The following is a 25,930-nucleotide window of genomic DNA, read 5'->3' on the forward strand; positions in this document are numbered from 1 at the left end:
GCTATTGGTTGGGGTTTGTTTCAATCTTACGGTGTGGCCACGCCCCTATAATGACGACGATTTTATTAAAGGGGTAGCCGCTAAATTGCATAATTGAAGCGTTCAACGACAAATGTAGTCGATAGTGGTAGTCGACTTTGTCAAATGAACCCTTTTATTCAAGTGTTATAAGAAGTTTACCTTAAAGAACACAATTCAACTTGTGGAAGATACTAACGTTTGATTTTTGCGGTTCTATCGTCACGTGTCCTTGCGTGTTTACGTATGCGGAAGCCACGGTCAGAGAACGAGCGATTTAGAAACGGACTCTGAGGGCTGGATCGCGCACCGCTCCGTGTGTACAATCGTATTTTTACCGGTTACGGCACGACGGGGTGGTGGTGGGTGATAGAGGGGGCCAGAGGAGTGAGCAAAGTACAATGAACAACGCCAGGAAAGAGGGGAGCGTGGCTGCAGATGGGGTCCGGGGACCGGGTGAGCTGCAAATGGCCCCTTCTCTGAACCACAACCAGCATGACAGCGGCACTGGCGACGAGCTGGTGAGCTCGGTGAAGCTGTACAGGCGAAGGCCTCGGCTGCTACACGGCACCATCCTCCCGTTTCTGGCTGTTCTTTACCCGGGATGGCTGTACGTGTGGTTAGGAGTGTACGGTGCATCCGAATATCCGGAGGCAGGCCTCCTGGCGCTGGCCGCTATCGGGATCGCGCACGTCCTCACAGCGCTCTCTGGTTATTGGTCCGTGCACGCGCACTGTTGGCTCACTTGTTCCAAGGTAAACATCAGCAATGACATACTCTGAGATATAACTATTGGAAAGCCGCTGTTTCCCCATCCCCTTTAAATAGACGTCAAAAGTTTGGGAGAGCATGAGCCCAGGAGCAGGTACGGAATCAGTGACTTGCCCAAAGGCACTATAGCGGGGCAGGTGTTGGGCATGAACCGTGGGTAAGGGGTTTTAGGGATGGCCTCTGTAGCCACAGCTCTGACTTCAAACACACCAATGATCAAACCTTCACTACAAATTTAAATAAGCAGTGACATTTCTCTTATTAAAGGACACTTTCAATCATGACTGCCACTTTTTTATCTTCACTTGGAGTTTGGAAAATTTCTTCGGGACTCGTTGATATGATGGCCTTGATTATTGTATTACAAACACTTTCACAGACAATGGAAGATGCTATCTTTTATCCAAGCAGGGTGTAAAAACCTTTTTGACCTTCTTTGACATTACACTTACACAAATCACGTGTTCACTGTCTAGCTGTAAGTCATGGCATGGTAATGGGAAGTGAAACTAAAGCTTTTTATTTTCAGCTAGCATTCTAGTATTTCATAGAAACCTTACTAGCATTAATGGTGCTGCAGTCAACTGTAAAATTAGGGATATTTTTTAAGAATGCATCTTAACGCCATATTGATCGAGCAGCTAAATGTCAGGACGTGTCTCACTTGAGAGGGAGAAAGCTGCAGGGGCACACAACTCTACCAAAAACAACAGTGACCTGCCACAGTGTGTGAATTTGTCACCTGTTCATTTGTATACACAGGAACCAGACCCAAACAAGGCTACGCTGGCAAAGGTCATACCCACCCCCAACAACGGCTCTGCTGAGCTTGTGGGACTACAGAGGGACCAGGTTAGTTCACATATTTACTCTCAGGATGCTCCAAGTTGTCTTAATTGGGAACATGTCTCAGGTCTCACTTTCTATGTCTGACAGACTTAGGCTTTGCTACATCTCTTGATCTTACCAGTTGTTTGAAATCAATATAAACCTTGTCACTCCTGTCTAGTGCTTGCTTTGGCATGGCTTAAGTGTAGTCAAACAACAAAACTGTCATTATTTTCAATTAACTTTTGTGATTAGACTTTTCTAAAGAGGATATCATTATCTTGATGCATTCCTCTGTCAGATACCATGAAAGCTACTGATATTTGTCACCTGTTAAGTGGAAGTCTTTAGGTTAGGTTAATGAATGTGTATTAATGCGATTTGTCTAAATTATAAAGCGTATAAACACATTTTTTTCCAGTCTAAAAAAACATTAATGTACCTTTCGTGAATGAATGCTGTAATTTAAAATTTGTTTTTATCGTTCTGACCAAAAGGACGAAAATGGGGAGGGGACTCTATCTTTTGAGTTTCAAAAGATCTGCTACATCTTCGACCACAAAGAGAAGAAATGTTTCCTTCCAATAGCATTTCCCATCAACGACCCAATGGGCTACTTTCAGTCCTGGCGTGGCTACCAGGAGGAGGCCGAACTCAGAGCTGCGGAAAAGCGCTACGGTACCAATCGTGCTGAGATGGTGGTCCCAGATTTCCTGGAGCTCTTTAAAGAGAGGGCCACAGCTCCCTTTTTTGTTTTCCAGGTATGTGTACATTTGAATGTTTCTTTATAATTTTACTGGTTTTATTGTAAAAATTGGTAACTTGTTGTGCTTGGTAATATTGTCTGTATCCATCTGAAGTTATCTATCCTCTGGCATCCATCAGGTGTTCTGTGTGGGGCTGTGGTGTCTGGACGAGTACTGGTACTACAGTGTTTTCACACTGTTCATGCTGGTGGCGTTCGAGGCCTCCCTGGTCCAGCAGCAAATGAGGAATATGTCTGAGATCCGCCGCATGGGAAACAAGCCCTATATGATCCAAGTAGGCTTGATTAAAATATAAAATTTTGTATATTAAATGTTATATTTATAAACAAACTTTTTTTCTAGCATCACAAAACTCTTTATTTTTGAAACATCCCAATTTTATTGTATGTATTTTGTGCCAGGTATATCGCAACAGGAAGTGGAGACCTATTTCAAGTGATGAGCTTGTTCCTGGTGACATTGTTTCAATAGGTATGTGTCCTGTCAACGTTTTTAATCTCACCACAAACACTGGTAGTTTGTGTTTCATACGTGTACCGTCTCCTGCACAGGACGTTCTCCACAGGACAATTTGGTACCATGCGATGTGCTGCTACTCAGGGGTCGTTGCATTGTGGATGAGGCCATGCTGACTGGAGAGTCTGTGCCCCAGATGAAGGTTAGAGGCAAACTAATATTTACATGATAACACTATACGAAGCAGAGGGTGTAGACTTTGGAGTGTAAGCCTCAATTCATCTAAATGGCATGGGATTATTGTGGGTTAGAATAATAACTGCTGACAACACGGGGTGTGCAGGAGCCAATAGAGGACTTGGACCCAGAGCGAGTCCTGGACCTTCAGACAGACTCTCGACTCCATGTCATCTCTGGTGGGACAAAAGTGGTCCAACATAGCCCCCCTTTAAAGGCTAGTGCTGGACTCAAACGTAAGTGCTAATTCCTCTCTTCAATTTTCTGTTACCAATTATACATACTGGCTGTTGAAACAATTAATTCAGTTGTCCATCTATCACCCATCTTTATCATCAAAACAAAGTGCAAGCTCTTAAACCTTTTCCTTTATGTGCAGCTGTAGACAACGGCTGTGTAGCCTATGTACTGAGAACAGGATTCTACACCTCTCAGGTGAGGAATTTTCCTAGTATGTCTATATTACTGCACTCACTTTTTTCTCATGCATTTTAATTCTAGTTTTGACAGCATTTCAGTATAGGGCAGGTTGAGTCAGCTGTGAAAGTGCACTGATTGTATCCACAAACTTTCCTCCAGGGTAAATTATTAAGAACCATCCTTTTTGGTGTAAAGAGAGTGACCGCAAACAACCTGGAGACTTTCATCTTCATCCTCTTCCTTCTTGTGTTTGCCATTGCTGCAGCTGTTTATGTGTGGGTAGAAGGTGAGGTGCACAAAATCAACTTATTTAACAGAGACATTATCATAGTCAAAGTGATAGTTAATAGCTGGAGGTGAGGGCATAAGTAATATCTAAATACTTCCTTTGCGCTTTGTATTACTCCCTCAGGGACCAAGGATGTCAGCAGGAACCGCTACAAGCTGTTTTTGGAGTGCACGCTAATCCTCACCTCGGTGGTTCCGCCAGAACTCCCCATAGAGCTTTCTCTAGCCGTTAACACATCTCTTATTGCCCTGGCTAAACTTTGTGAGTCTGTTTTTTGCTCCTGTCCTGAGCGTGCGTGTGTGCGTGTGTGTGTGTGTGTGTGTGTGTGTGTGTAGAATATATATTGAGAGACCTAGACAAAGCAGCTTGTATTCCAAAGCTTGTCACAGCAGTGGTTCATTTGCGTCCTCTTTTTTTGTACTCCTGCTTAGATGTATTCTGTACAGAGCCCTTCAGGATACCATTTGCAGGGAAAGTGGAGGTTTGCTGTTTTGACAAAACGGGAACACTGACCAGTGATAGTCTGGTGGTACGAGGAGTAGCAGGCCTTAGGTAAACTGCCCGCCATTCTCAGTGTATTACTTTAACAACATCATTTGTAAAGCACAAAAACAAAGCATACTATACCATGCCTTAAGTTGGTTAACATTTACAAACATTTCCACTGTGTAGAGCGTACTGAATGATGTTTGTGTTTATGACAGAGAAGGAAAGGAGGTGATGCCCGTATCTGAGATCCCAGTTGAGACACATCGGGTGGTAGCCACCTGTCACTCACTGGTCACTCTGGATGATGGACAGCTGGTCGGAGATCCGCTAGAGAAGGCTATAATGACCGCTGCCGACTGGACCCTCACTAAAGGTACGAGGACATGACCTTGCATAGTGTGATTCTGATTTGCAATGCAAACTTCCTGGTTGCACCGCGTGTCCTTTGTGGTGTAATTTAAGCAGCTCTTCAGATAAATGAAAACATGAGTTTTAACTGTAGATGCTGCATAGCAAATGATGTGTGTGTGGCTTCACTTTTAAATTTGAGATCATAATGCATTTGGGTACCTTCCTCTTAATGGAACAACGCTTAAATGTGTGTCTTATTGACTCTTGTCTCTTTGACCAGATGAAAAGGTGTTCCCCCGAGGCATTAAAACCCAGGGACTTAAGATCCACCAGCGTTTCCACTTTGCCAGCGCTCTGAAGAGGATGTCCGTCCTGGCCTCCTATGAAAAAATGGGCTCCACTGAGCTCTGCTACATCTCAACCGTCAAAGGAGCTCCAGAGACACTCAGAGGAATGGTACGTACAGACACCATCCTTAATACATATGCTGCTATTTTCTAGCCTAATCAAGATTGCCTAGTGTTCTAATGTGGCTGTGTTTGTAGTTTGCAGAATTTCCGGCAACCTATGACGAAGTCCACAGGGAGATGTCTCGGGAAGGGGCTAGAGTGCTGGCCTTGGGATATAAAGAGATGGGACACCTCAGTCATCAGCAGGTTTTTATTCAATTTTACTCAAATCTTGCCTGACAAACATACATTTTGATAGAAACTGAGCTGGATATTTTCGGGTCGTACAGGTCCGGGAGATGAGTCGCGATGCTCTGGAGTGTGATTTGCATTTTGTTGGGTTCATGGTTGTGTCCTGCCCCCTCAAGAGTGACAGCAAGGCTGTCATCAGAGAGATCCAGGAAGCATCTCATCACGTAAATAAGCTTACAACAAACAATTGCGCACACATACTCAACCAGCGGGGTTTTCAGATGGATGATTCCTCTCCCTCTGCTTTCAGGTGGTGATGATCACAGGCGACAACCCTCTAACTGCGTGCCATGTAGCAAGAGAGCTTCATTTCATCCAGAAAGAACACACACTTATATTGCAGCCAAGCCCTGATCAGAGTAAGACAAGTGATTACTTTACAGAATTACAGAAAATAAAGGTTTTTTGCTAAAGGACACAGAGATTCTTGCAGTAATCAATTTGCTGCAGGTTTTTCTGATGAAGGACATAGACAAAGTACAGAATTATATATCTGATGTTATTTTTTACAGGTGAATGGCAGTGGGAATCCATTGACGGCAGTGTGCATGTACCAGTGCCCCCTCCCTCCGTTTCTTCATTCGTGCATCAGTTTGACTTGTGTGTAACAGGGGAGGGGCTGGTCAGACTGAGCTGTGACCCTCAGCTACTCCACACCCTATTGCCTCACATACAAGTGTTTGCCCGTGTCAGCCCAAAACAGAAGGTAAGTCCTAAAGCAGCGGCTGTATGTCCCTTAAAACGAGTAGTAGTTATATATTTTGTACTCTTTAAGGAAATGCCCACTCCATAACAGAGCTAGAAATCAACTATTATTTTTTCTGCAGCCATCTATAACTAGTTGGACATATACAACATGAAATTATGTTGAGTTTTATAAGCCACAGCAATAATGGAATCAAAGTTTCCGCTGTCTATCTCAAACATCAGTAGGCAATGACAGATGTTGTGGTTTTTATCAAAGAGCAAAGGCAGTTGTTCAACCAATAACACGGTGAGATCCATCATAGACAAAGCAGAGTTTAGACACATCCTAGTCTAAGTAGTCTACGATACAATGCAGCGAAAAGACATGTATTTTAACTCAGGGACACCACTCATTTTGTCTGACAGGTATATTTCTCTGGGGGTTGTTGAGAGCCATTTTGGGAAATCTAGGGAATCAGTACTTTGAGTATGACAGATTGATGATACTCTGCGTAACAGTGTGAATGTCTCTAAGGGCAACCCTAAAGGGTATTTTGGTTTCGGAAGTGATAAACTATAAAGATGGTCTGTTGTTTTTCAGGAATTTGTGATCACCAGTCTAAAGGGGCTGGGTTATGTAACACTGATGTGTGGTGATGGTACAAATGACGTTGGAGCACTCAAACACGCCCACATAGGTGAGGTTCATCAACCACCGAGACTTACAGCCTTTGTGTTTATGTATGACCCCAGCAGTAAGCAGTGTTAATAGTTTTGTTGTTCCTCAGGTGTTGCTCTGTTAGCCAATGCCCCTGAGCGTATACCCGAAAAAAAGAGAAGGGGGAGAGAGAAGGAGGCGTCCACAGCAGAATCCAGACCTTTACCACCTGTCAGTTCAGGAGGCAAATTGAGCTCCAGAGCAGCCAGGCAGAGGGTGATGGCCCAGAGAGAAGAGCAGCTTGCAGCACAAAAGGTGTGTGTGTCTTCAGAAAGGACTTCCTCCCTGATTCTTGAGGGAATCATTTAGCAATAACTCAAATTCTGTCCTCTTTTTTTATCCTCCATATGGCAGCTAAAACTCATGTATGTCATAGGACCACTGAATGCAGCAAGCTGGCCTGCATTCCCATTTTAGCCTCCTCCCCACTTACTTTACCAACATAGACAAAACCATCTATTTATAAATATATGAAAAAAGAGAATAAATGTGCCTTTCATTTAATAAAGTTTTAGTGGACTGATCTAAACATCAGGGCTTATTCTTTAACAGGAGAGGATCAGTCAAGTCTTACGAGAACTTGAAGAGGATCAGGTACAAGTGGTGAAGCTGGGTGATGCCTCTATCGCAGCCCCATTCACCTCCAAACTCTCCTCCATACAGTGCAGTGAGTAATGCTTACTATTTCAGTTTTCAGCTCTTGACCCAGTGGGCAAAGATTCAAACATAGATTCACTCTCTGCTTCTGAAAACTTTGTTTTTCTCTCCAGTCTGCCATGTAATAAAGCAAGGCCGCTGCACTTTAGTGACAACGCTCCAGATGTTTAAAATCCTCGCTCTCAATGCCCTGGTACTGGCCTACAGCCAGTCTGTACTCTACCTCGAGGGGGTCAAGTTTAGTGATTTCCAGGCAACCCTGCAGGGCCTGCTGTTGGCCGGATGCTTCCTCTTCATCTCTAGATCAAAGGTGAGAATTTATGTAGGAAAATACAGGCTCTGTATTTTTCTGATTGTTTTCCAAGAAAGGTGATCTTTACTAAATCTTTTAAATCTAACATGACAAATGTCTACTGTTTTTGAAAGCAACCAAATTAAGAATCATTTTTTTTCCTCCTGATCTCCTTTCACAGCCACTGAAAACGTTGTCTCGAGAGCGGCCCTTACCAAACATCTTCAATCTTTATACGGTGTTGACTGTGCTGCTGCAATTTGCTGTTCACTTCTGTAGTCTGGTGTACCTTTACAGAGAGGCACAAAGCAGAAGTCCACCCAGGTAAATCACAGTAAGACAGAAAGAGAGAGAACGAGAGAGCAAATGTCAATTCTGCTTTACAAGTTAAATATTTACTTTAATAACATTACACTAATACATTATAACAACAATTCACTTGTCCTTTTCTCTTTTGCAGAGTGGAGAAGTTTGTAGATTTATATAAAGAATTTGAACCCAGTCTAATCAACAGCACCGTTTATATAATGTCCATGGCCATGCAGATGGCCACCTTTGCCATTAACTACAAGGTACTTCTTAATGTCATTAGTATATGTTATTTCTGCATTCATTGTAGTATAATAGATTCACAGCAATTCCCGTTGTGTCTGATAGGGTCACCCTTTCATGGAGTCTCTAAGCGAGAATCGACCACTACTGTGGAGTATCGCTCTGTCAGGTCTGGCGATTGTGGGACTTCTTTCTGGTTCCTCACCAGAATTTAATGAACAATTTGCTCTTGTAGATATTCCAACTGAGGTGAGCTGACATGATTTTTACCATGTACTGTTTTGTCTCAATAGACTTGTAATAATGATGTGCCCCATGAGGTAACCTGCCTCCTGTTTACTTCCTTGCAGTTCAAATTGATCATTGCTCAGGTTCTGGTGGTGGACTTTGTGGCCGCTCTGCTGGTGGACCGCTTCCTGCAGTTCCTGCTGGGCAAAGGAACTCTCAGGCTGCCTTCTTGAACTCAGTGCCAACAGCGACTGCTGCCGCTACCAACCAAACAAAGGGAGAGAAGACTTTGTATGAGGAAGACAATTAAAGCTGTTGTGACATACAAAAAACAGCTGACACACTCATGGCGAACAGTACTGTACACTCCGTGTATCCCTTCCTTCGTCCTGCTCCGCCCCTCCTTAACCATCTGTATTTCTGTATTTTCATCAGCTCTGTGTTTCAATTCTCTTTATTTTTTCTTCATAACTCTTCATTTTTCTCTACATTTCTCTCTTTCTCTTCATCTGTCCCTCCTCACTGCTACAAAAGGCCATGAAGACAGCAGTATTGGGTGGAGTGCGAGACTGTGTGCCCACCAGAGTGAAACATACAGGCACACAAAAGGGGCGATTCTCTAAGAGAATTGCAAAAGTGTTTTTTGATTATTATTATTTTTTTTGATTCCTCTCCTTGATTTTGTAAAAAGTGAAAAACATCTCTAACAGACTTATAAAGACTTACAGATACAACTCATGAAGTCTGTCAAGTGTTTTGTCAAGTACAAGTACTGATGTGTCTGCACATGGAAAGGATGAGCATGTTCAGCTGGCTGTGAACTATTGTGGTCCTAGAAATAGGTAAGTAAGGAATGGTGAGCATAAAAGAATACAGTGTAACTGTACAAAGAAAGACATTCACCCAATTAAACCTTTTATCTCGTGGGACACGACACTGGCCAAAACAAAATGTGACTGCTCACTAAGCATCAGTTGATTGAAGAAAAGACTAGAAGCTTGTGAACTTTGTGTTTACTTACCAGCTGGTCTTAACTACCAAAAATGCTGATCTAAGGAGATCATCCATAGATGACCATAAGCTTATTTATCTTTGATATGAACTTACATAAACCTTTGTTTGGTGAACAAACTAGAGCAACTTAAACAAATTGCCTTTCCCTGAAAACTCCAGGTAAAAATCCAGTCCCTTGCATTGTAAATCAAGTGATGTGCCAAGCATTCAAGAACTATGGCGCTGTTAAAAGGCATTGAAATCCAAAATGTAAATATTTACGACTTCCTCTTAGTGATAAAGTTAACAAAGAGCAAAGATAAAATTCACTATATTCAGAAACATAATATATGTACAGTCAAGTATATAGAGTCAAGAAGCTGTCACATCAGAGTAATTTTCTGAGAAATTGGCTCTGGCCTCTCATCACCAAATGTCGGTACTGTTATTTTCTGCTTAGTAAACCAGAAAATGTGCTCAGTAGAGCAAAGACCTCCTCCAAGGCCAATGTCAAACAACATACTCCAGACTTCAGAGGGAAAATTCCAAATTTATAACAAATAATCTGGATCTGCCCCAAAATTTTATGGGTACTTCCGTGGCCCATGTCCCATCCCTCCACCAATTTTGGTGTTAAGTACTTTTTGCAAAATCCCGCTGACAAATAAACAAACCAACCAACAAACAAATAGACACGGGCGATCACATATCCTCTTTTGCAGAGATAACAAAAACAGGCTGACATACATTTTAGATAAAAACATGGTGCATGGTAATTTTATCATTGCCTAATTTAGACAGTGATTAATGTAATAGGATCCCCAAAGACCTCTACCTCTCCTTTAGAAACAGCAATATGAATTTACTAACTAATCTGGAACATTTTGGCCACTTTCCTTATAATGAATGATCCAACATCTCCTTTACTGTTAAAAAAGTTGCAAAATAATTGGGAGGTTTACGTTTGAGCTTGGTTAAATGTGTTGTTATAGTCAGGTAGCCTGTTTTTCAAAAGGTCATTTTAAATAGAACATGAAGAAATCTGGTCCCAGAACATGTCTTTAGCCTTTAGATACTGAGGTAACACTGGACAAAATGAGATACACTTCACTATGCTTTTCCAGATAACAATGCATAATATAGAAAACCTAATAGCCAGCAGATGGGAAATACCATGAAGTAGGTCAAACCTGTTGTGCACAACATCCTGAACTTTGGAGGCCAAACAACCAGAAATCTCTTCGGCTACATATCAGAAGCCCAGTCAGTCTGTACAAAGAGGATCAGGGCCAGGGTTGACCCTTAGAGCTAGTCAGTCAACACTTGCTCTTAACTTGATCCAGGGGATCAGAAGTAGACGATTGGATTCCTTCACGTCCGGAGGCCACCTCTCTACAGAAACTTCTTTCATTTGCCTTCATTTGATTTCCCGGAGTGTCAGTTACAAAATTATTAAACATATTCTAATATATTCATGAACATGACATTATTTTCCACTTTATCGTGTCTAACTTGTAAAATCTTAATCTTAAAAATGAAACCCCTGGAGGTTTGTTTTTCTTTAAGATGCACATGGCGTCATACCCATGCCCTGTCATTTAAAAAGTCATATGACCTACTCATAAAGCACATCTGTGGGTAGTCATTCAAGTTTGATATGTTTTATGTGTTTCCTTCATCTTTGATTATGTAAAGCGTGATGGGAACATTTTCCATCAATATTCTAAGCAAACTGTAACTGAAAAAAAATGGAACACCTTGTCATTAAGGTATAGAAATGTTTTACATATTCAACAACTACAGCTCCCATGAGCCTTTGTACCTTGTTTGGAGGTTCGTTTTCGCTTGTGTTACAACCACACTACATTTCCCATGGTGCTTAGTCTCATAGAGGGGTTTGGCTTGTTGGGCGCGCGCTGTGTGAAGGAAACTATTTGAAAGAAAAAATGGCGGAAAAACATTTGGAGGCCGAAAAAGACGGGTTTGTGTCTTTTTTTAAAATAATTTTTAGCCGTTGTGACAGTTGATTTCGCATTAAAAGTTTGCGATATATTCAGAAAAGTAAAGCACTTTCTGCGAAACTCTTTTATCCTGCTGAGTTTTGCCCAGGGCAAGTTATTGTAGTCGTCTGCGGTTCTTACTAACATAAACATGTCACTGAAAAACCGTGGTAACCTAGTTTTCTGTACATTTAACGTTAGCTTGTAAATTCACTTTTTCCTGCAGTTTTGAAAGTGTCTCCGTTGCTGAAAACCAGAATGAGGTAAGGAATTTTACTGACATTTAAGCTAGCTAGTTAACCAACAACATCCGCCGATCCCTCATCCATGAGCTAATCGTGCTGCAGGGGTTCATTGCTACTCTGTTCTTCGTTCAGTCTCTGTATAACAAGGCCAACTCAGTGACACGGACATCAAAAAGATGCTCCTCTAAAAGCTCAAGCAGAGCTCCCCCGCAGAAATCTCCCCGTACCGACCCCCTATCACCCACCGTACCGACGCCAGATGCAGGAGAAGGATATTCAGAGACAGACAAACAAGAAATGCAGACAGAAAACACGGAGGGACCTTCAAGTCCCTCTGTCAGCCCCACTGCACGCAGGAAATCCTGGAGGAGAGCCACCATAACCCGACGCTCTCTCCCCGCTCTTCCCAACTCCTATCAGGGTGAGATGTCTGTATCGCCCCTTGCAATCGGTAAAGACTGGTCATAGGATATTTTTGTTTTTGTGATATAAATACCTGTGCATGTTTTTTATTGTAGTTTTGTGCAGGAGCATAAGTACGTCCTTGTCACAGCAAGAGAGGCTCGAAAAATTGATGGAGGCTTCAATGAGGGTAAGTGTGAAAGGGTCATAAGTATAGAAGTAAATTAGTTTGGACAAACTTAACTTAATATGTGAAAAATTAAATAAGCGGGCATTGTAGGCTACTTTTTTTCTCGCAGTATTTTGGCTTTTTAGAATAAAGTCGGTGTTTAACAAATAAATAGGCATGGGCTCTGGTACTCGCAACACTGAAACATTAAAAAAGGCCCACATGTATTGAAATGCAAGTTATAGCTAGAGATTTTGCATTGTTGTAAAAGTTGTGTTATAAAAACAAAGTATAAGATTTACTGAAATTAAATTCAGAACTGTAGAAACCTCAAATGTTATGGTTTTATTCAAGAGTAACTACTTGCTGTACATACAATTTCCTAATGAAGTACTAATGAGCAGAATGCTTCAGCCATAATGAGTAGACTGTAAGGGTGTTGTTTGCATCAAGTTAGAATTGCACATAGTTAATCTTAATTAACTAAAATTCCTAATGGTCTAATCACTGTCACCATGTCTCTAGCTGGCAATTGAACGAACTCAAAATTCACTCCAGTTAGTGCCGAACACCTCACTGGAGTGTTTTCAAAAACAAGGTTAGTGCTTGCACTGCTTCATTTGATATGTCACACATTTCATGGTAACTGTCATAGAAATATTCAGTTAAAAGTAATTTTTTTGTCTGTGTTCTGCGTCTTCTGTGGTACAGTTGAGCACATGCAGAAAGAGTGGGGTTATCTGGCCCAAAGCATACGCAGTGAAACACAGAGATGTCAACTCCCCGCTAGTGCATCCAGGTATTGTAGCTATTCATTCACTACTTTGCATGTATTGTATTGATTTTGTTTTTTTGTGTTTTTTTTTGCAAACAGATTGATATTTTACACTGCATTTATGTTTCTGTTATTTTCTGTCAGTTCTTATGATCCTGCAGTGCGGAGAGCCATGGGAAAGGTCCAGAAAGCCATCAACAGGCATGCTCTTCATAATATCACTATAGCACACACAAAGTATTCATACATACCATACATTTAAATGTAATAAACGTGTTTGTTTTTTGTTTTTTTTACTGGCCTGTGTTGTGTTTTAGGCTCCAGGCTGAAAGTGAATCTTGGGAAGCACTGTTGAACAAACACCGGAGTAAAGCAGAGGAATTGGAAAGGTGAGCGTGTGTACTGTCACCGAGGAAAACTGTAGCAGTGCAGTGTTAGTGTCAATATTGTCCTCTGACTTTTGTGTCAATAATATGTTTCCAATTTGTTGCAGGAAATTGGAGCAGGGCCCGGGGAGAGGCATATCATTAGACTCTACATGGGAGGCCCAGTCCTCACAGTACCTTTTCATACAGAGCAAACCAGACTACCATGGTCTCCTCTGTAGACAACAGCCCATGCTACACACTATAGCAATGATAGTACGTTTGAAATTAGAGTTTCTGTCACTACTAAAAAAAAACCATACATTTATCAGTGCTACGAATGGTTGGTTATTTTAGCAAAAGCTAAAATCTATAATGTTTTTAATTACAATGTTGTTATTATATATATCTACAATATGGTGTATGGTAAAATACTAAAGCTGGCACAAAAGAAATGGAGAAAGTGCTATTTGGCTTTGAAAGTAATTAAGCACAAACCAGATGCTACTGAATTATGATCATCTTAAAAGCTGTCCACGAGAAGTTGGAAGACATTCTCTTTCCTCTGCAGTTCAGAAATGTTTATCAGGTTTTTGGCTCTCAACAGTCCGGGGCGACAGTGCCAATAAAGTAAATAATAGATTCACATTCAACCTCTGATCACATTCACTTTTCTAGATATGTGAACAATAACAAATTCAATGTGAGATAACAACTAGCGCGGCATCTACATTCCTCAGCCGTAGTTGCTACAGTTTCAGTGTTGCAATATGTTCAGTGCTTCAAGGAACCTGAAAATCTATTTTTTTCAATTGGCTTCCTGCTATGAATGATTGGTGTCCCACAAAAAAGTTATTTTTTGCCAAAGTTAAAACAGTTTTGTTTTTTTTTCCAGGAGAGATTTCTGTATTTCTGTATTTGTCTATGATGTGGCTCAGTTGAAAAAAAAGTTGATTTCACATATTTACATGCTCCAGCTGAAGTTTAGCAATATATAATACTTACTAAATATGTTTTTTTTTAACCTTAACTCTCATTGTTGCTTTTTAAAAAAATATTTATTACTATAGAAAAAAAATAGCAAGTTTTTAAGGGCTTTAAGTACACTACTACTGTTTAAATATGAAGTCATCGGACCTGTTGATAAAACAGTTAACATCTGTATTGAATTAAGCTTGATCTGCTCTATCAGGGTCTGCAATAAGTTATTCCTTTTTTAAAATCTGTAGATGGACACTCAGTGTAAGATGGTAAGAGAGCTTCTGTCCATCAAGGAGCAGTCACAGTTATTGGTGAAAGAGACCAGCGGCCGATTGGGTAATGATCTTATTTGTTTTTCATCTTTTCTGTAGAATGTACTTTCATCAATGATCTGGCAATTTAAAATTTAATCTGGTTACTTTTTCCCTACCAGCGGCAGAGGCAGGATTCCAGGATCTTTCACCTGACCCAATCAGGAACCTTATGGCAGCACCTTTATCCTCTGCAACATAGTCACTCTGGTAGGAGGCAAGGACAAGCTGTCAATCCCTTAACGGACCATGGCTCTTTATCACTTTTATGTGTACTCCCTGGTAATTTCACTGTTATGTGATTTAGGAACATATAATTTTGTTGCTCTGTCTTTATTGGTTTTTGTTTTTATTTTTTGTTTTTTGTTTTTTTAACGTAAAGTAAACTTTAATTTTGTGTTGTCGGTGTCAAATAAAAACCATTTAAGTCAGCAGCAGGGCTGGTAATAGAGCTAGGTCAGGTAATCCATGCGTGTGACCAGCAGGTGGCAGTGGTTGGCTTTACAAACTTGTGACAAGCTTGGTAAATGGCTAGAGTGGATATTTCTGTTAAGCCTGCATCAGGTGCATTCTCACCTGTAAAACCTGAAATTGTTAGGACTAGACTGCCGGCTGTTAGAAATTATGGAAGAGCCAAATGTTTCAGGAAACTTTGCCAATATCCCGCTAAACAAGATTATTGATCATTCTTCATAAAATAAAGACTGTGAAATAAATTTCCCCACCCTTTGGAACTAATAATCTGTTCAAAGTGACCATTTGTCTTGAAATATTCAAATATTATGACTGTCAGAAACCAAAACTGATTTTGTCTTTAAAAATGGACTGTATACACTTTTTAAGTCATGGGATGTATTTGAAGTGACATTTTTGGGCGGTTTTATTACTACTGTTGTATAACTATGATCAAAAGTGAATATTCAAAGAGTGTACATTAGTATACATGGCGTCATTTCTGTAAACCTTTCATTTAACCCCGTGAGAAATTTTTCCAATTTTTCAATTGGAACTGACTTGTGCAACAGGAAAGCATTTACAATAATGATTAGGAAGCTGTGAACAAAACAAGAGTCTGGACACATAAGGATTCTGCTCTGCAATTTGCCTACAGTCTTTAGTTTATGTGCAGTCCTTTTCACATGCTCATCCTCAGTCACACTTACTCTCTTTTTGGTGCTGCATCTATTTCACTTCATCTGTGTCCCCTGACCATTCAGGAGGAGGCCCCTCCCCCACAGTGACTCACCCCCATCTCTTGCGTTTGGCTGGGTCACTGATGCAGAACGAAGCTTTGACATTGTACCAGTCAGTCAAAGCTTTGTTCACTATCACTCTTATCTCTTGGACCCATTCACTCATTCATTAATGTTCATACTTAATTTGTTTCTCTGACGATTACAGCAGGAAGAAAATCCTCTTCCTCCACTGCCATCATTAAATAAGAGTGAATGGCTTTCTGTTCTCTGCATTTATTATCTCCAACATGGAGTATTGGTGAATTTTCCTTGTGATTGTATTCAAGGGAGTGACTAGGGAGTACGGGGACAGGCAAAGAGAAGACAAGTGGGGTGACCGTGAGAGTTGTGAGTAAGGGAGGATGGTGCACAGCAGGAGAGATCGATTCTTATTTAGATGAAAATGAGGCTTGATGCTTGTGGGGTGAGAGGAGGGCAGCTTTAGCATCCAAATGAATAGAGGTTTCACAGAAATGATCCTCAAATGAATCACCAACAATAAAACGAAGGAGTTTATAAAGCCACTGACATAGTCGTTTTACTTTCAAGGGAGGTCTCTCTTGACAGTGATAGACACTGACTTTAGGTTTAGATGGTTAATCCGTCAGCTACTCACTTAAAATTGTATGACAGTGTCGCTTTAAGCAACCTCTGACCCCAGTAAATGTTGTGTTAGAAGTTATTAATTAACTGTTTGTTTTTAATGCAATGCATATGTGGATAAATATGCCTCGGGTGTGACCAGGTTCTCTGGGTTCCTGGTTTGTAGACTACAATTAGAAATAAAAGGAGGGTTCTTTCTCCAATTATATATGTGAATATTTTGGTTTGGTCTTAAAGTTTGTAACATTGGAGGTTTGGTTGAGGCGGGGACAACTTTTTAAGGGGTTAAACTCCACTGCTTGGTAGAACAACCAAGATTCCTAAATTGTGACTTGTACTATATGCACATGCAAAAAACAATTACTGTTTAGGTTTACTGTATTTTCTGTTCTTGTTGTCTCTAACTTTAGATTGATTAGCTACAGATTGTACTAGATGGATGTGTGGAGAGTCAGCATAAACCACTGCCAGTTTGGTCCTACTCCCTCATGCACACCCATCATCTCTTCTCAGTACAGCAAGGCTGGCTGCAGCTCTCCTCCACATCCATTCGTCCAGCCATTCGTCTTGGAAAGCTGTCTCTCTGATCTGAGTGATAAACTACAGCAGAATTGCCCAGTTTGCAAAAAAACAAGAACACTTGTTTTCAATCTGTGCTGTCAACATTTTCATACTGAAAACTGATGGGATGTTTCATTCATCAGGGGTTTGGGACAGAATGATATTCTTAGTTGGGACTGTTCTGTTTTTAGATTGAATATCGCTCTTGATATTCCCACAATTTACGCACACACAGATGTATATTAATCCTTTGACTTTAAAGCACAGCTTAGGAAATGATGCTTAACTAACAGAGACCAAATTAGTCTCAATACTCCTCTTTTTTCTATTCAATACACTTAGCAATGAGCAGGGACAGGTTGTTGTGGCTTTTTGGAGTCAGGAAGTTTTGCACTTGCTCAAACAAAAATCTTCAACACATATATGCAAATAGCAGAGGATCGAACACCTTAGTTACTATCACACCATGTTTCCTAATGTTTAATGTTTTTAATGTACAGCTTGTTATAAGCTCATATAGCACGCCATCTCAGCCCTCTAAATGCCTGCGAGCGCTCCTTTGAAACTTTCGGTTGGAAAAGCAGTCCTGTTCACTAGGTGATCCCACCTTGTACTAATGACAAAGATAGCTTTGCCCAATTATAATAGGACAAGCAGTGCTGATGACGTAAAGGTCTATCCATTTGTAAAGGCAGTACTTGAGGAGAGTCTTGTCACCTGGAGGAGTGATGCAGCCAACCCTGGAATGCTCCAAATAAAAAAATATATATACTTAATACATGGTTGCCTCCATTACACCAGCTAAGATAGGAATGTATTTACAATGGTAGCTGTCTTTTTTTTTATAGTGCTGATCAATCCACCCGCAAGCTCGCGCTCTGTAGTGCTATGAGTTCAATGGTCAGCGCGACGCACACAGCTCGCGCAGCCCAGCACATCCCACATACTCGCGCGACATCAACAACAATGGCAAACCGTAGTCTGTTTTGGTAGGAGATTTCTGATTGGGAGCTAGACGGTACGAAACCCTCGTCGCTGTATTCACGTCTTATTTCTTTTTTTTGTTTGAATCGGTGAGTTTTATTTTAAGACGAGCGCTCGTCTGTCATATTTTTCGTTTTTAATTTTTTTTTTTCGAAAATGTGCGAGGCGCTGTTGGCAAGCTCACACAGTCTGTGCATGTGTGTCCCTGCTGCTTTTCTGCTGGGCTACAGCTACTAACCTAGCTGCTTTTCACTCGGTGGTTAGCTAACGTTAGCCTGGCCGCGTTTATTGACTTGAGGGGAAAAACACAAGCGAATGTAAAGCGTATTTGTGCGATCTGTTTTATGACAACAACCTTTAACTATTTGCTAATCGTCGTTGTCGGGTACGGTAAGAAGTATTGTATGATTTGTCGTAGAAAATACTTTGCTGGCTAGCTAACAGGCTAGCTATTTGTGTGTATTCTTTGACTGAGGAAAACGGCGAGTTTTCTTTGAAAGTATGGATGACCAGACCAGGATGATGACGGGTCTCACCGGACTCGGTGGACTACCACAAGCCGATGTCGGTGACCCAGACTCGGTCAGGAAACAGCAGTCCCTCGGTCAGCCTCAACAAGACATAGGGGATATCCTACAGCAAATAATGGCCATCACCGACGAAAGCCTGGACGAAGCACAGGCCAGGTAAGACAGGCGAAGAGCCATTTTCCACACATGATAGCTAAAGCTAAAGTGCGCTGTATGTGTCTTAATTTGCTTTTGGGGCTCAAACGTTTCTATGAAACCGTCACGTAAGGTAATGCGTAATTACAACATTAATGCAGCTTCATATTACATTGTAATTCGCTGATAAACTAATAACTTGTAACTAACTGTAACGTTAACTTGAGCAGCCACATTACAGTGTTGTACTTTGAAAGGAGGTTCTTTGTTAATTCAGACCTTGCTTCATTGCAAACTAATTGAAAACACGTTCACTTGGTTGAACTACGGCGATAACGCGCATCTTAATTTGTTTATTTATTATTATAAGTGTCACATTAAAAAGTTTAAACTTCCAGTTGAGTCAGTGGCAATGGTAGCCGTGTGAAATGCACATAACCAATTTCCCGACACTATAGCGTTAGCTGCTGTGGTTTAACAAAATTGTTCCATTAACCCCTTTTATAAAGAAAGCAAACCTTTATATAATTAAAGACAGCTTTGATGTCTTCCCATTGTCTCGTAGGGCAATATAAAGTTAGGGACGCAAATTTTCGCTTCTACACCAGTTATTTAAAAAAAAAAAAAAAAAATCAAGAAGTTTGTCAACAAAATACGAAGTGCTTTCTAAGAGAGTGCATGTTTTGCAAGTAACTAGTCACATTTCTCTGAGTTAAATTAAGTCCTCTGGTCATGTTGCCAAAGCTTTCACATATTACTAATCAGACTGTGCCAAATTAGATTTGCCTAATTATAACATGTATCTGAAATGCGGCTCTGCATCAAAAGAGTGTCGATAACATTTGTCATTGAAATGCAAATGAGAGGATAAATTAAGGTAAGGGTATGGATTACTCAATTGTCTCACGTATCAGCCCAGTGCTGGTTGTGATGACAGCAATCGTTCATTCATATCACTCGTCACTTAATGTTTTTGGTAGAGGTGCTTTTACGAATCATTATTGTAGGGTGTATACACTGCGGTGAGCGACTGATTCGCACTCATTTGCCATGTGGCTCAAGGAGCATAAGGTCATTTCAGATGAAGCGTCAGTATTTCAACAATAGACAACCGTCCACTGCAAGACTGTGGCCACAGTGTGATGTGTCATTAGCTAGTGATTTTCCACCCAACATTTGACCACCTGGTTCTCTTAATTAATTCACTCCTCTTTCACTCCCTCCCTCCCTGGTGTTCATCCTTTTCATTGTGTGCTGGGTGCAATCAATTCTCCTATAATGTGTACCGAGTGCAGCTGTCCGCAAATCGAGTTTCTATTAATGAGATGGTGGTGAGGGGGAGGGATGATGCTATACCAGCAGCCTATGAACACTGGGATATTACATTTTCTTCAGTTCAAGTTTGAGGACTTAATCAGGTCTTACTTCATGGACAAATGCAAATATATTTTTGGTTTGGAATATTTCTTGTAGTCCATTATTTATTTTCTTCTTCCAGTCTTTTTTCTTTACCTCATGATTTGTGCTGACCATTTACAAAATGTTGTACTGGGGTTAATCAAATAATGTTAATTACAATTATTTGGATTTAAAAGGCCACTTGTAATATTGGACATTATGTAGCAGTCCTATTGTTAGATGTTAACAGGATATTCTGAAAAACTAATTAGAGGTGTGGCTTCTTCGGAAGTGCCAGAGGTGTCCTTGCTACATTCTTGTATTGATCTAAACTCCCATCTCAGAGCATGTCCTTTTCATACTATATGAATGCAGGAGTAATGCTAAGAAGAATGCAGCCTACTGTAGATCAGTTGACTTGATATAAATTGTGTGGCACATACACATTAAGTCCTTGATTCTGCCAAGTGCATTGTATGTATATAATTAGGCAATTTTGATGATATGTATTCATTTTCTGAACAATGTTTTTTTTTTTTTTATCATTAGTTGACACTAGTTGGCACTAAGTGCGCAATTGTTTGGGTGTTTGCTAATTTGCTTCTCAGGTTTACTTCAGGTAGAATGACAAGACTTAACCAGATTCATGGCATCATGAAGCTTGTTGTTTATAAATAGGTTTGGTAATATATAGCAGCGGGTATTACTTAACTTGCACCATGTTTATCAATATCATACTTAATTCTGATCAGGTCTGTCACCCACACTTCAATCTTTCCCTTGGTCATGATTAAATTAAATTAATGTTTGAGGTGGCTCATATGTGAGCATGACGCCCTTGTCGTGCAGGGTGGCAGTGTGTTGGGATGGGGAGTGGTCAGGGCAGCGCAAGAACTCGGTGTTGCAGAGTACACTTCCTGCACACCATCCGCCCTCATCCTCTCACCCTGTTGCCATATGTTCAGATGCTGGCCAGAGGAATCGCCGGCGCATTGGGGTGGATCAGACGACCCCACAGAGGGAGGGAGAGCAGGGGGGGGCATGGCAGGGGGTGGCCTGCCACTCAACTTCCAGCACAGGTCAGTACAGGACCGCATGAGCACCTCCTTCTCCCCCTCCTGCTCATACCCTCCATGCTGAAGGCAGCCCTCCCCCCAACTCAAATCCAGCAGTGACAGAATTGGTGGACAAAATGATATTTAATGCTAGACACATAAGTCTTTACATCATACTGCCTCAATAATCTCACAGAAAGGCAGTCGTTCGTGCCATGTACAGTAGGCGTACGATTTGCTAGTTCACCTTAGTTCCCTCATCAATACTGCAATGGACATTCACAACTGGAATTGGTGTTGAGGTCAGGTTTAGCCAAATCATATTCATCTGTGGTTGTTTTTAATGTATTCTTGGTGATGTTATTTGGAACAGAAATGCTTTATTTCAGGGTGATCTTCAGGTTTTTCGTGTTTCATCTTTTCCAATTCATGCCTTGCAGAGATGGAGGCCTCATGCTGGTTTTGTTTTCACCTAAACTTTATCTGTTTGGCACTTTTCCAATTACCAATCAAAGTTGTTGCCACTGAAACCAGTTTATGCTGTAAACGATGTCTTCCGTGATTTGAAAAGTATCAATAGAACACATCTAATTGCTTGTGTTTGCTTTATCTCTAGGACTAGTCATTGAAAATACAGGGGGTGTACTAAATTACAGAAGCATTTTTACAAGATAATGCAATATTACAAAAGCACTGCAAACTATAGCCACACAGTTACTAGAGTTTAACAACACTGCTCTGACAATCTCAGAGTTTTAATGGAACGGGGTAGTATAATGTATTTGCATGCTTGGTTACATATTTTTGTTATGTGTGCCTTTCACGTGTTTTTTAAATGTGAAAAAATTACAGACTTTTAAAATGCAGATCCATATGTGCCCAGCCACTATTTTACTCCTCTCTCTGTTGTAATTTGTGTTTATTGTCAGTGCTGGTACTGGTTGAACATTAGAGACAAGTTAAGTCATTTACGGTTGTATAAGGGTTGGGGCTTTGCTACAGCATTCCAGCCTTACAAGATTTATTAAGTTTTAAGTTGTGTGTGTGTGTGTGTGTGTGTGTGTGTGTGGTTGTGTGGGTGGGTGCATGGATGTGTATTAGCAGGATATTTTGTTGCTAAGGTGTTCTGACTTGATTACGGTGAACTGTAGAAGTTTTGCCCTTTCTCCTTTAATTGCTATGAGCCTGTTTGGCAATAAAGAGAATGTTTCTGATTAAATAAAAATTGCAACTTAATCCTAATCCTCTCTATCAATTTACCATCTACTTTCATGGAACAAGTCTTTCTGTAAGAGGTAGAAATTAGATTACTGTGTATTAACTCTGGAATTTGGTGTTCAGTAATGATGACCTTGAGGTTTGGCATCATTACCTGTCCCACAGTGCAAAGCACCCAAATGACAACATTACTCTTGCTGGTTCAGATTGACGCATCAGGGATGTTTATGCAGTGACAAAGGCATTTGGCTATTGAAAATGCCTTTAAACACCATGGTTCTGCGATGCTGTGTTGCACTACACTCTTAAAATGCTGTATGCATAATACATACAGCTCTACTACCTGTTTATGGGGGAGGACATGGAATGACTTGAGATGGAGGTCTGTTTATCGTAATCCTCCTCGCTCTTTCCCTCTCTTATTCCCTCTTCTCTCTTGCAGGAAGCATGCCCTGAACTGTCACAGAATGAAGCCAGCCCTCTTCAGCGTTCTCTGTGAGATCAAAGAGAAAACGGGTGAGTTTCTACTTCACTCGTTCTCTTTGTGTTCTCCAGTCTGCACAGGTTGTAACCTACTGTTGACATATAGTGTGTCTTTGCTCCAGTTTCCCAGGCACCAAGTTACTTTTTTACAGGCCTCTCAGAGAAATCTATTGATTGGATATTGATTGTATTTGTTGTGGAACTGATTTAACCGCATGTATTGTGTATGCTTTGGTTCAAGATCGTTCTAAAATATGCATTACTGTTTGTTGTTTTTGCAGCATAGTAATGGAAACTTTACTTATTTTTGGACACTTACCAGCTGAAACTAATCTTAGTGGATCGGTGCCTTTGAAACTTGAGTAGGACAGCAGAACTTGCTGCAGAACATCCTAACAACTCCTCATGTTTACTTCACATCCTTATTTATCAGATTGCAATATTATTTTCCATTTTGACTTGGAGTACCTGAATGGAGAAATATACTCTGTTTTAAAATTATTTTAATTCTTGTCAATTTCAATCTCAAATGATGAACAGTAATGTGACATTGTGTGAATGATGCAACCAACTGGCTCTTAGATACTGAATTTAACAGCAGTATTTACTATATTAAGGCAGGGGCATATAAACCGGATGCTACCCCTACAGCTGCCACTACTTCAAACTATCATATCTAAATGATTAGATTAAACAATCAAAACTGATCCGGAGCCAAAAGTTAATGCACAGCTGATTTACAGGAGGCAGATATGAAAAACTCCACAGGGGTTATTGCTTTACAGTTAAACTGTTATGCTATTTCAGTACAAACAGATATTCTTTCTCCACCACTGTTAAAACAGCTACACCAGGGTAATTGTGCATTGAGAATAAATTTCAATGCATATCAGTGCAATCCCTTCATCTAAACACAATGTGCAAGCAATAAGAAACTACTGACTCTGTCTTAACAAATAATTCTGAATTTCAGGTACGCATGATCTTATGGAAATTATTGCCTTTGCAAATATCTCAGATTTGCTGTTATTCATAAAATTATTCAAAGTAAACATACTGCTTATTATCATCTTATTAGCTATTCGAGTCAGCTATCTGACAGATTCTAGAGGGGTTCAAAAGAGGAAGCTTGGGATGGATGGCAGATTGATGGTTATGCTAGTGTGAATGGGGTGGGTTTTTGATTTCTCTCCCTGTGCCAGTCTCTCTCCGTTCTTGTCTTTCTGTGTGCTTTTCTCTATTTCATTTGCCTTGTGTATTTTCTAACAGCAAACCTCTCTTGTTCAAATACAATTTGAAAATGCTGCACTGCTGCCTGTTGTGGCCCTCTGTCAATAATGTATTATTGCTCTCCAGTGATGGGAGAAAAGTAAAGGCTAGGCTTGAGTGAGTGGGGCAGGGTACACTGTTTCCCAGGCAACCAGTGGTCTTATTTACCCTAATGCCATTCACTTTGATTTTCACATTTAGTCTCCCAGCAAACTAGAGAGAGGGCCTGTGAGTACTTATACAGTAAGCTGGGCAGAAAAACAGACAAGGCATGGAGATAGGTTAACAACAGATGAATGGTTGAGGTGAATATGCCAACCATGAGATATAGAGATCTTTGGCTTTGCCTTTACTCTGCTGGCCATCTGCCACAAAGTGCCCTCCTTACTGCACTGTGTACCTGCTTTGGCATTTCTCTGCTATTCCATCAGACCCCCTGCAGGCCCCATTATGTGTCTCTGGAATGTGAATTGACTTCTCTTCAGTGCAGCTTGTGGAAGATCCAATCAGTAGTCCTCTAGTATCCACAGATTTTCTGCAGTATTCTTTCACTAACAAACATGCACTTGTGTCAGCACACCCACATACACACTCTGTCTCTCTTGCACACATACGCACACACCAAACAGGGATAAAAGCAAACTTGGTCTTGGGTCTACTCCTACTGCCTTGGTCTTGTCCTCTCCCCCTCCCTTCTGCTGCCTCGCTCCCATTCTTGAAAGAGAAGACTTGCTCTGAACTCGGGGCTTTGATATGGTAATGTAATGGTGGTGGTAGAGGAGGGGGAGGTGGGGTGTGGGGGATGGGAGGTGAATTCCTCTGAGTGCTGCAGTTGGTTAGATTGTTTTCATTGTAAAGGAAATGTTCTGCGCAAATGCCAATACCCCCCCCCCCCCCAAAAAAAAAAAAAAAAACACCCCGATTTTACAACAGTGCCCGCGTTGTCCTGAGCTCTGACATTAAACATGATTTCCATCTGCGTGAAATTTGACTCTTATTAATACTTTATGAAAGACACACTCCAAAAAAGAAATTAAAGCACATGGAGAGAGAAGGGGAATGATCAAAGTTGAGAGCCAGTGGCTTTGCCTCCACTCAGTTCTGTTCTCCCTCACTCTCATGGGTATTTGCTGTAAAAATAGCTCTTGGTGCAATGGGACAGCTTATGCCAAAATCTCTCACAAGCCACTGCAGTTACTCTCAGAAGTTTTTCATTTAGTTTGGGCATGTTTAAGGCATTTCTCCTTACTTGTATGCTTGCCTTTTGCTTTACACATGACAAGAAATCTGTCACTCACTCTGTTCTGTCACCCTGCTCGAGTCCCTCTTTTTCAAGCCTGCACATTCCCTGTTGTGTATTTTTGGACGAGATTGAAAGGAAATAAAAATAGTATTTCAATTGGAATTAAAGTGACTATAAGTTTGTTTGTTTTTTTGTTTTTTATAACTTGGAGAAAGCGTAGTGTATTAAGAATCTCTCCCTCCTCCCCCTCAGTTGGGCAAGTTGACACCCCAACACTTGCCACTCATCTTGATAAGCTGTCTGATAAATGAGTCTGTGGGATAATGCCACTAGTCGGCTGTGTAGAAACAGTGGCAAACTGGCTAGCTTCCTACCTATCTAAGACTGAAATGGCTGTCTCTGTCACCTTTTATTATTAAAAGTCAGTGTTCCAGTCACTTTTCTTATAATATGCCTGTGTCTGTACACCACTATTCATATAGCTTATATATCCCATGTAACATCAGTGAAGGTT

At 40.8% G+C, this 25,930-nt stretch overlaps 3 protein-coding genes across 7 annotated transcripts in view; all 3 read left to right on the plus strand.

The window, feature by feature from the left end:
* Nucleotides 1–54: 54 nt before the first annotated feature.
* On the plus strand, nucleotides 55–9,195 carry atp13a1 (ATPase 13A1). Its single transcript, XM_040158558.1, has 25 exons — nucleotides 55–773; nucleotides 1,552–1,641; nucleotides 2,115–2,378; nucleotides 2,503–2,658; nucleotides 2,786–2,855; nucleotides 2,936–3,042; nucleotides 3,184–3,313; nucleotides 3,457–3,512; nucleotides 3,657–3,783; nucleotides 3,910–4,047; nucleotides 4,218–4,338; nucleotides 4,491–4,648; nucleotides 4,907–5,082; nucleotides 5,172–5,282; nucleotides 5,366–5,491; nucleotides 5,578–5,686; nucleotides 5,840–6,033; nucleotides 6,616–6,712; nucleotides 6,803–6,987; nucleotides 7,285–7,399; nucleotides 7,503–7,699; nucleotides 7,863–8,005; nucleotides 8,142–8,253; nucleotides 8,339–8,482; nucleotides 8,584–9,195. Exons 1-25 carry the CDS (start codon nucleotides 420–422, stop codon nucleotides 8,692–8,694), a joined length of 3,591 nt encoding a protein of 1,196 aa, XP_040014492.1. The 5' UTR covers nucleotides 55–419; the 3' UTR covers nucleotides 8,695–9,195.
* Nucleotides 9,196–11,316: 2,121 nt separating this feature from the next.
* LOC120807116 (kinetochore-associated protein DSN1 homolog) lies at nucleotides 11,317–15,440 on the plus strand. The gene is made up of 11 exons (XM_040158819.1): nucleotides 11,317–11,435; nucleotides 11,681–11,717; nucleotides 11,832–12,120; nucleotides 12,218–12,291; nucleotides 12,796–12,868; nucleotides 12,982–13,069; nucleotides 13,190–13,246; nucleotides 13,363–13,434; nucleotides 13,539–13,686; nucleotides 14,640–14,727; nucleotides 14,825–15,440. The coding sequence occupies exons 1-11, from the start codon at nucleotides 11,401–11,403 to the stop codon at nucleotides 14,902–14,904; spliced, it is 1,041 nt and encodes a 346-aa protein (XP_040014753.1). The 5' UTR covers nucleotides 11,317–11,400; the 3' UTR covers nucleotides 14,905–15,440.
* Nucleotides 15,441–17,728: 2,288 nt separating this feature from the next.
* Nucleotides 17,729–25,930, plus strand: part of pbx4 (pre-B-cell leukemia transcription factor 4) — a 31,968-nt gene continuing 23,766 nt past the window's right edge. For 2 of the 5 annotated variants that reach the window (XM_040158795.1, XM_040158776.1), the window contains exons 1-2: nucleotides 17,979–18,771; nucleotides 22,864–22,937. In XM_040158795.1, coding sequence (XP_040014729.1) covers nucleotides 18,587–18,771; nucleotides 22,864–22,937 — 259 coding nt within the window. In that variant the 5' untranslated portion in view covers nucleotides 17,979–18,586. Of the gene's footprint in view, nucleotides 17,928–17,978; nucleotides 18,772–21,113; nucleotides 21,228–22,863; nucleotides 22,938–25,930 lie in introns of those variants that run through there. The other 3 variants (XM_040158767.1, XM_040158758.1, XM_040158785.1) reach the window with 3 other exon arrangements.

Source organism: Xiphias gladius, chromosome 3 (genome assembly GCF_016859285.1).
Source record: "Xiphias gladius isolate SHS-SW01 ecotype Sanya breed wild chromosome 3, ASM1685928v1, whole genome shotgun sequence".
Classification (NCBI taxonomy): Eukaryota; Metazoa; Chordata; class Actinopteri; order Istiophoriformes; family Xiphiidae; genus Xiphias; species Xiphias gladius.

What these genes read in the sequence shown, in the direction of transcription:
- atp13a1 (XM_040158558.1), top strand. Translation starts at nt 420, where the DNA reads ATGAACAACGCCAGGAAAGAGGGGAGCGTGGCTGCAGATGGGGTCCGG. An exon ending in CTCCCTTTTTTGTTTTCCAG is followed by an intron (nt 2,379 to 2,502) that starts GTATGTGTACAT and finishes GGCATCCATCAG; the next exon opens with GTGTTCTGTGTGGGGCTGTG. An exon ending in GACACCTCAGTCATCAGCAG is followed by an intron (nt 5,283 to 5,365) that starts GTTTTTATTCAA and finishes CGGGTCGTACAG; the next exon opens with GTCCGGGAGATGAGTCGCGA.
- LOC120807116 (XM_040158819.1), top strand. Translation starts at nt 11,401, where the DNA reads ATGGCGGAAAAACATTTGGAGGCCGAAAAAGACGG. An exon ending in TTGGAGGCCGAAAAAGACGG is followed by an intron (nt 11,436 to 11,680) that starts GTTTGTGTCTTT and finishes TTTTTCCTGCAG; the next exon opens with TTTTGAAAGTGTCTCCGTTG. An exon ending in TGATGGAGGCTTCAATGAGG is followed by an intron (nt 12,292 to 12,795) that starts GTAAGTGTGAAA and finishes CCATGTCTCTAG; the next exon opens with CTGGCAATTGAACGAACTCA.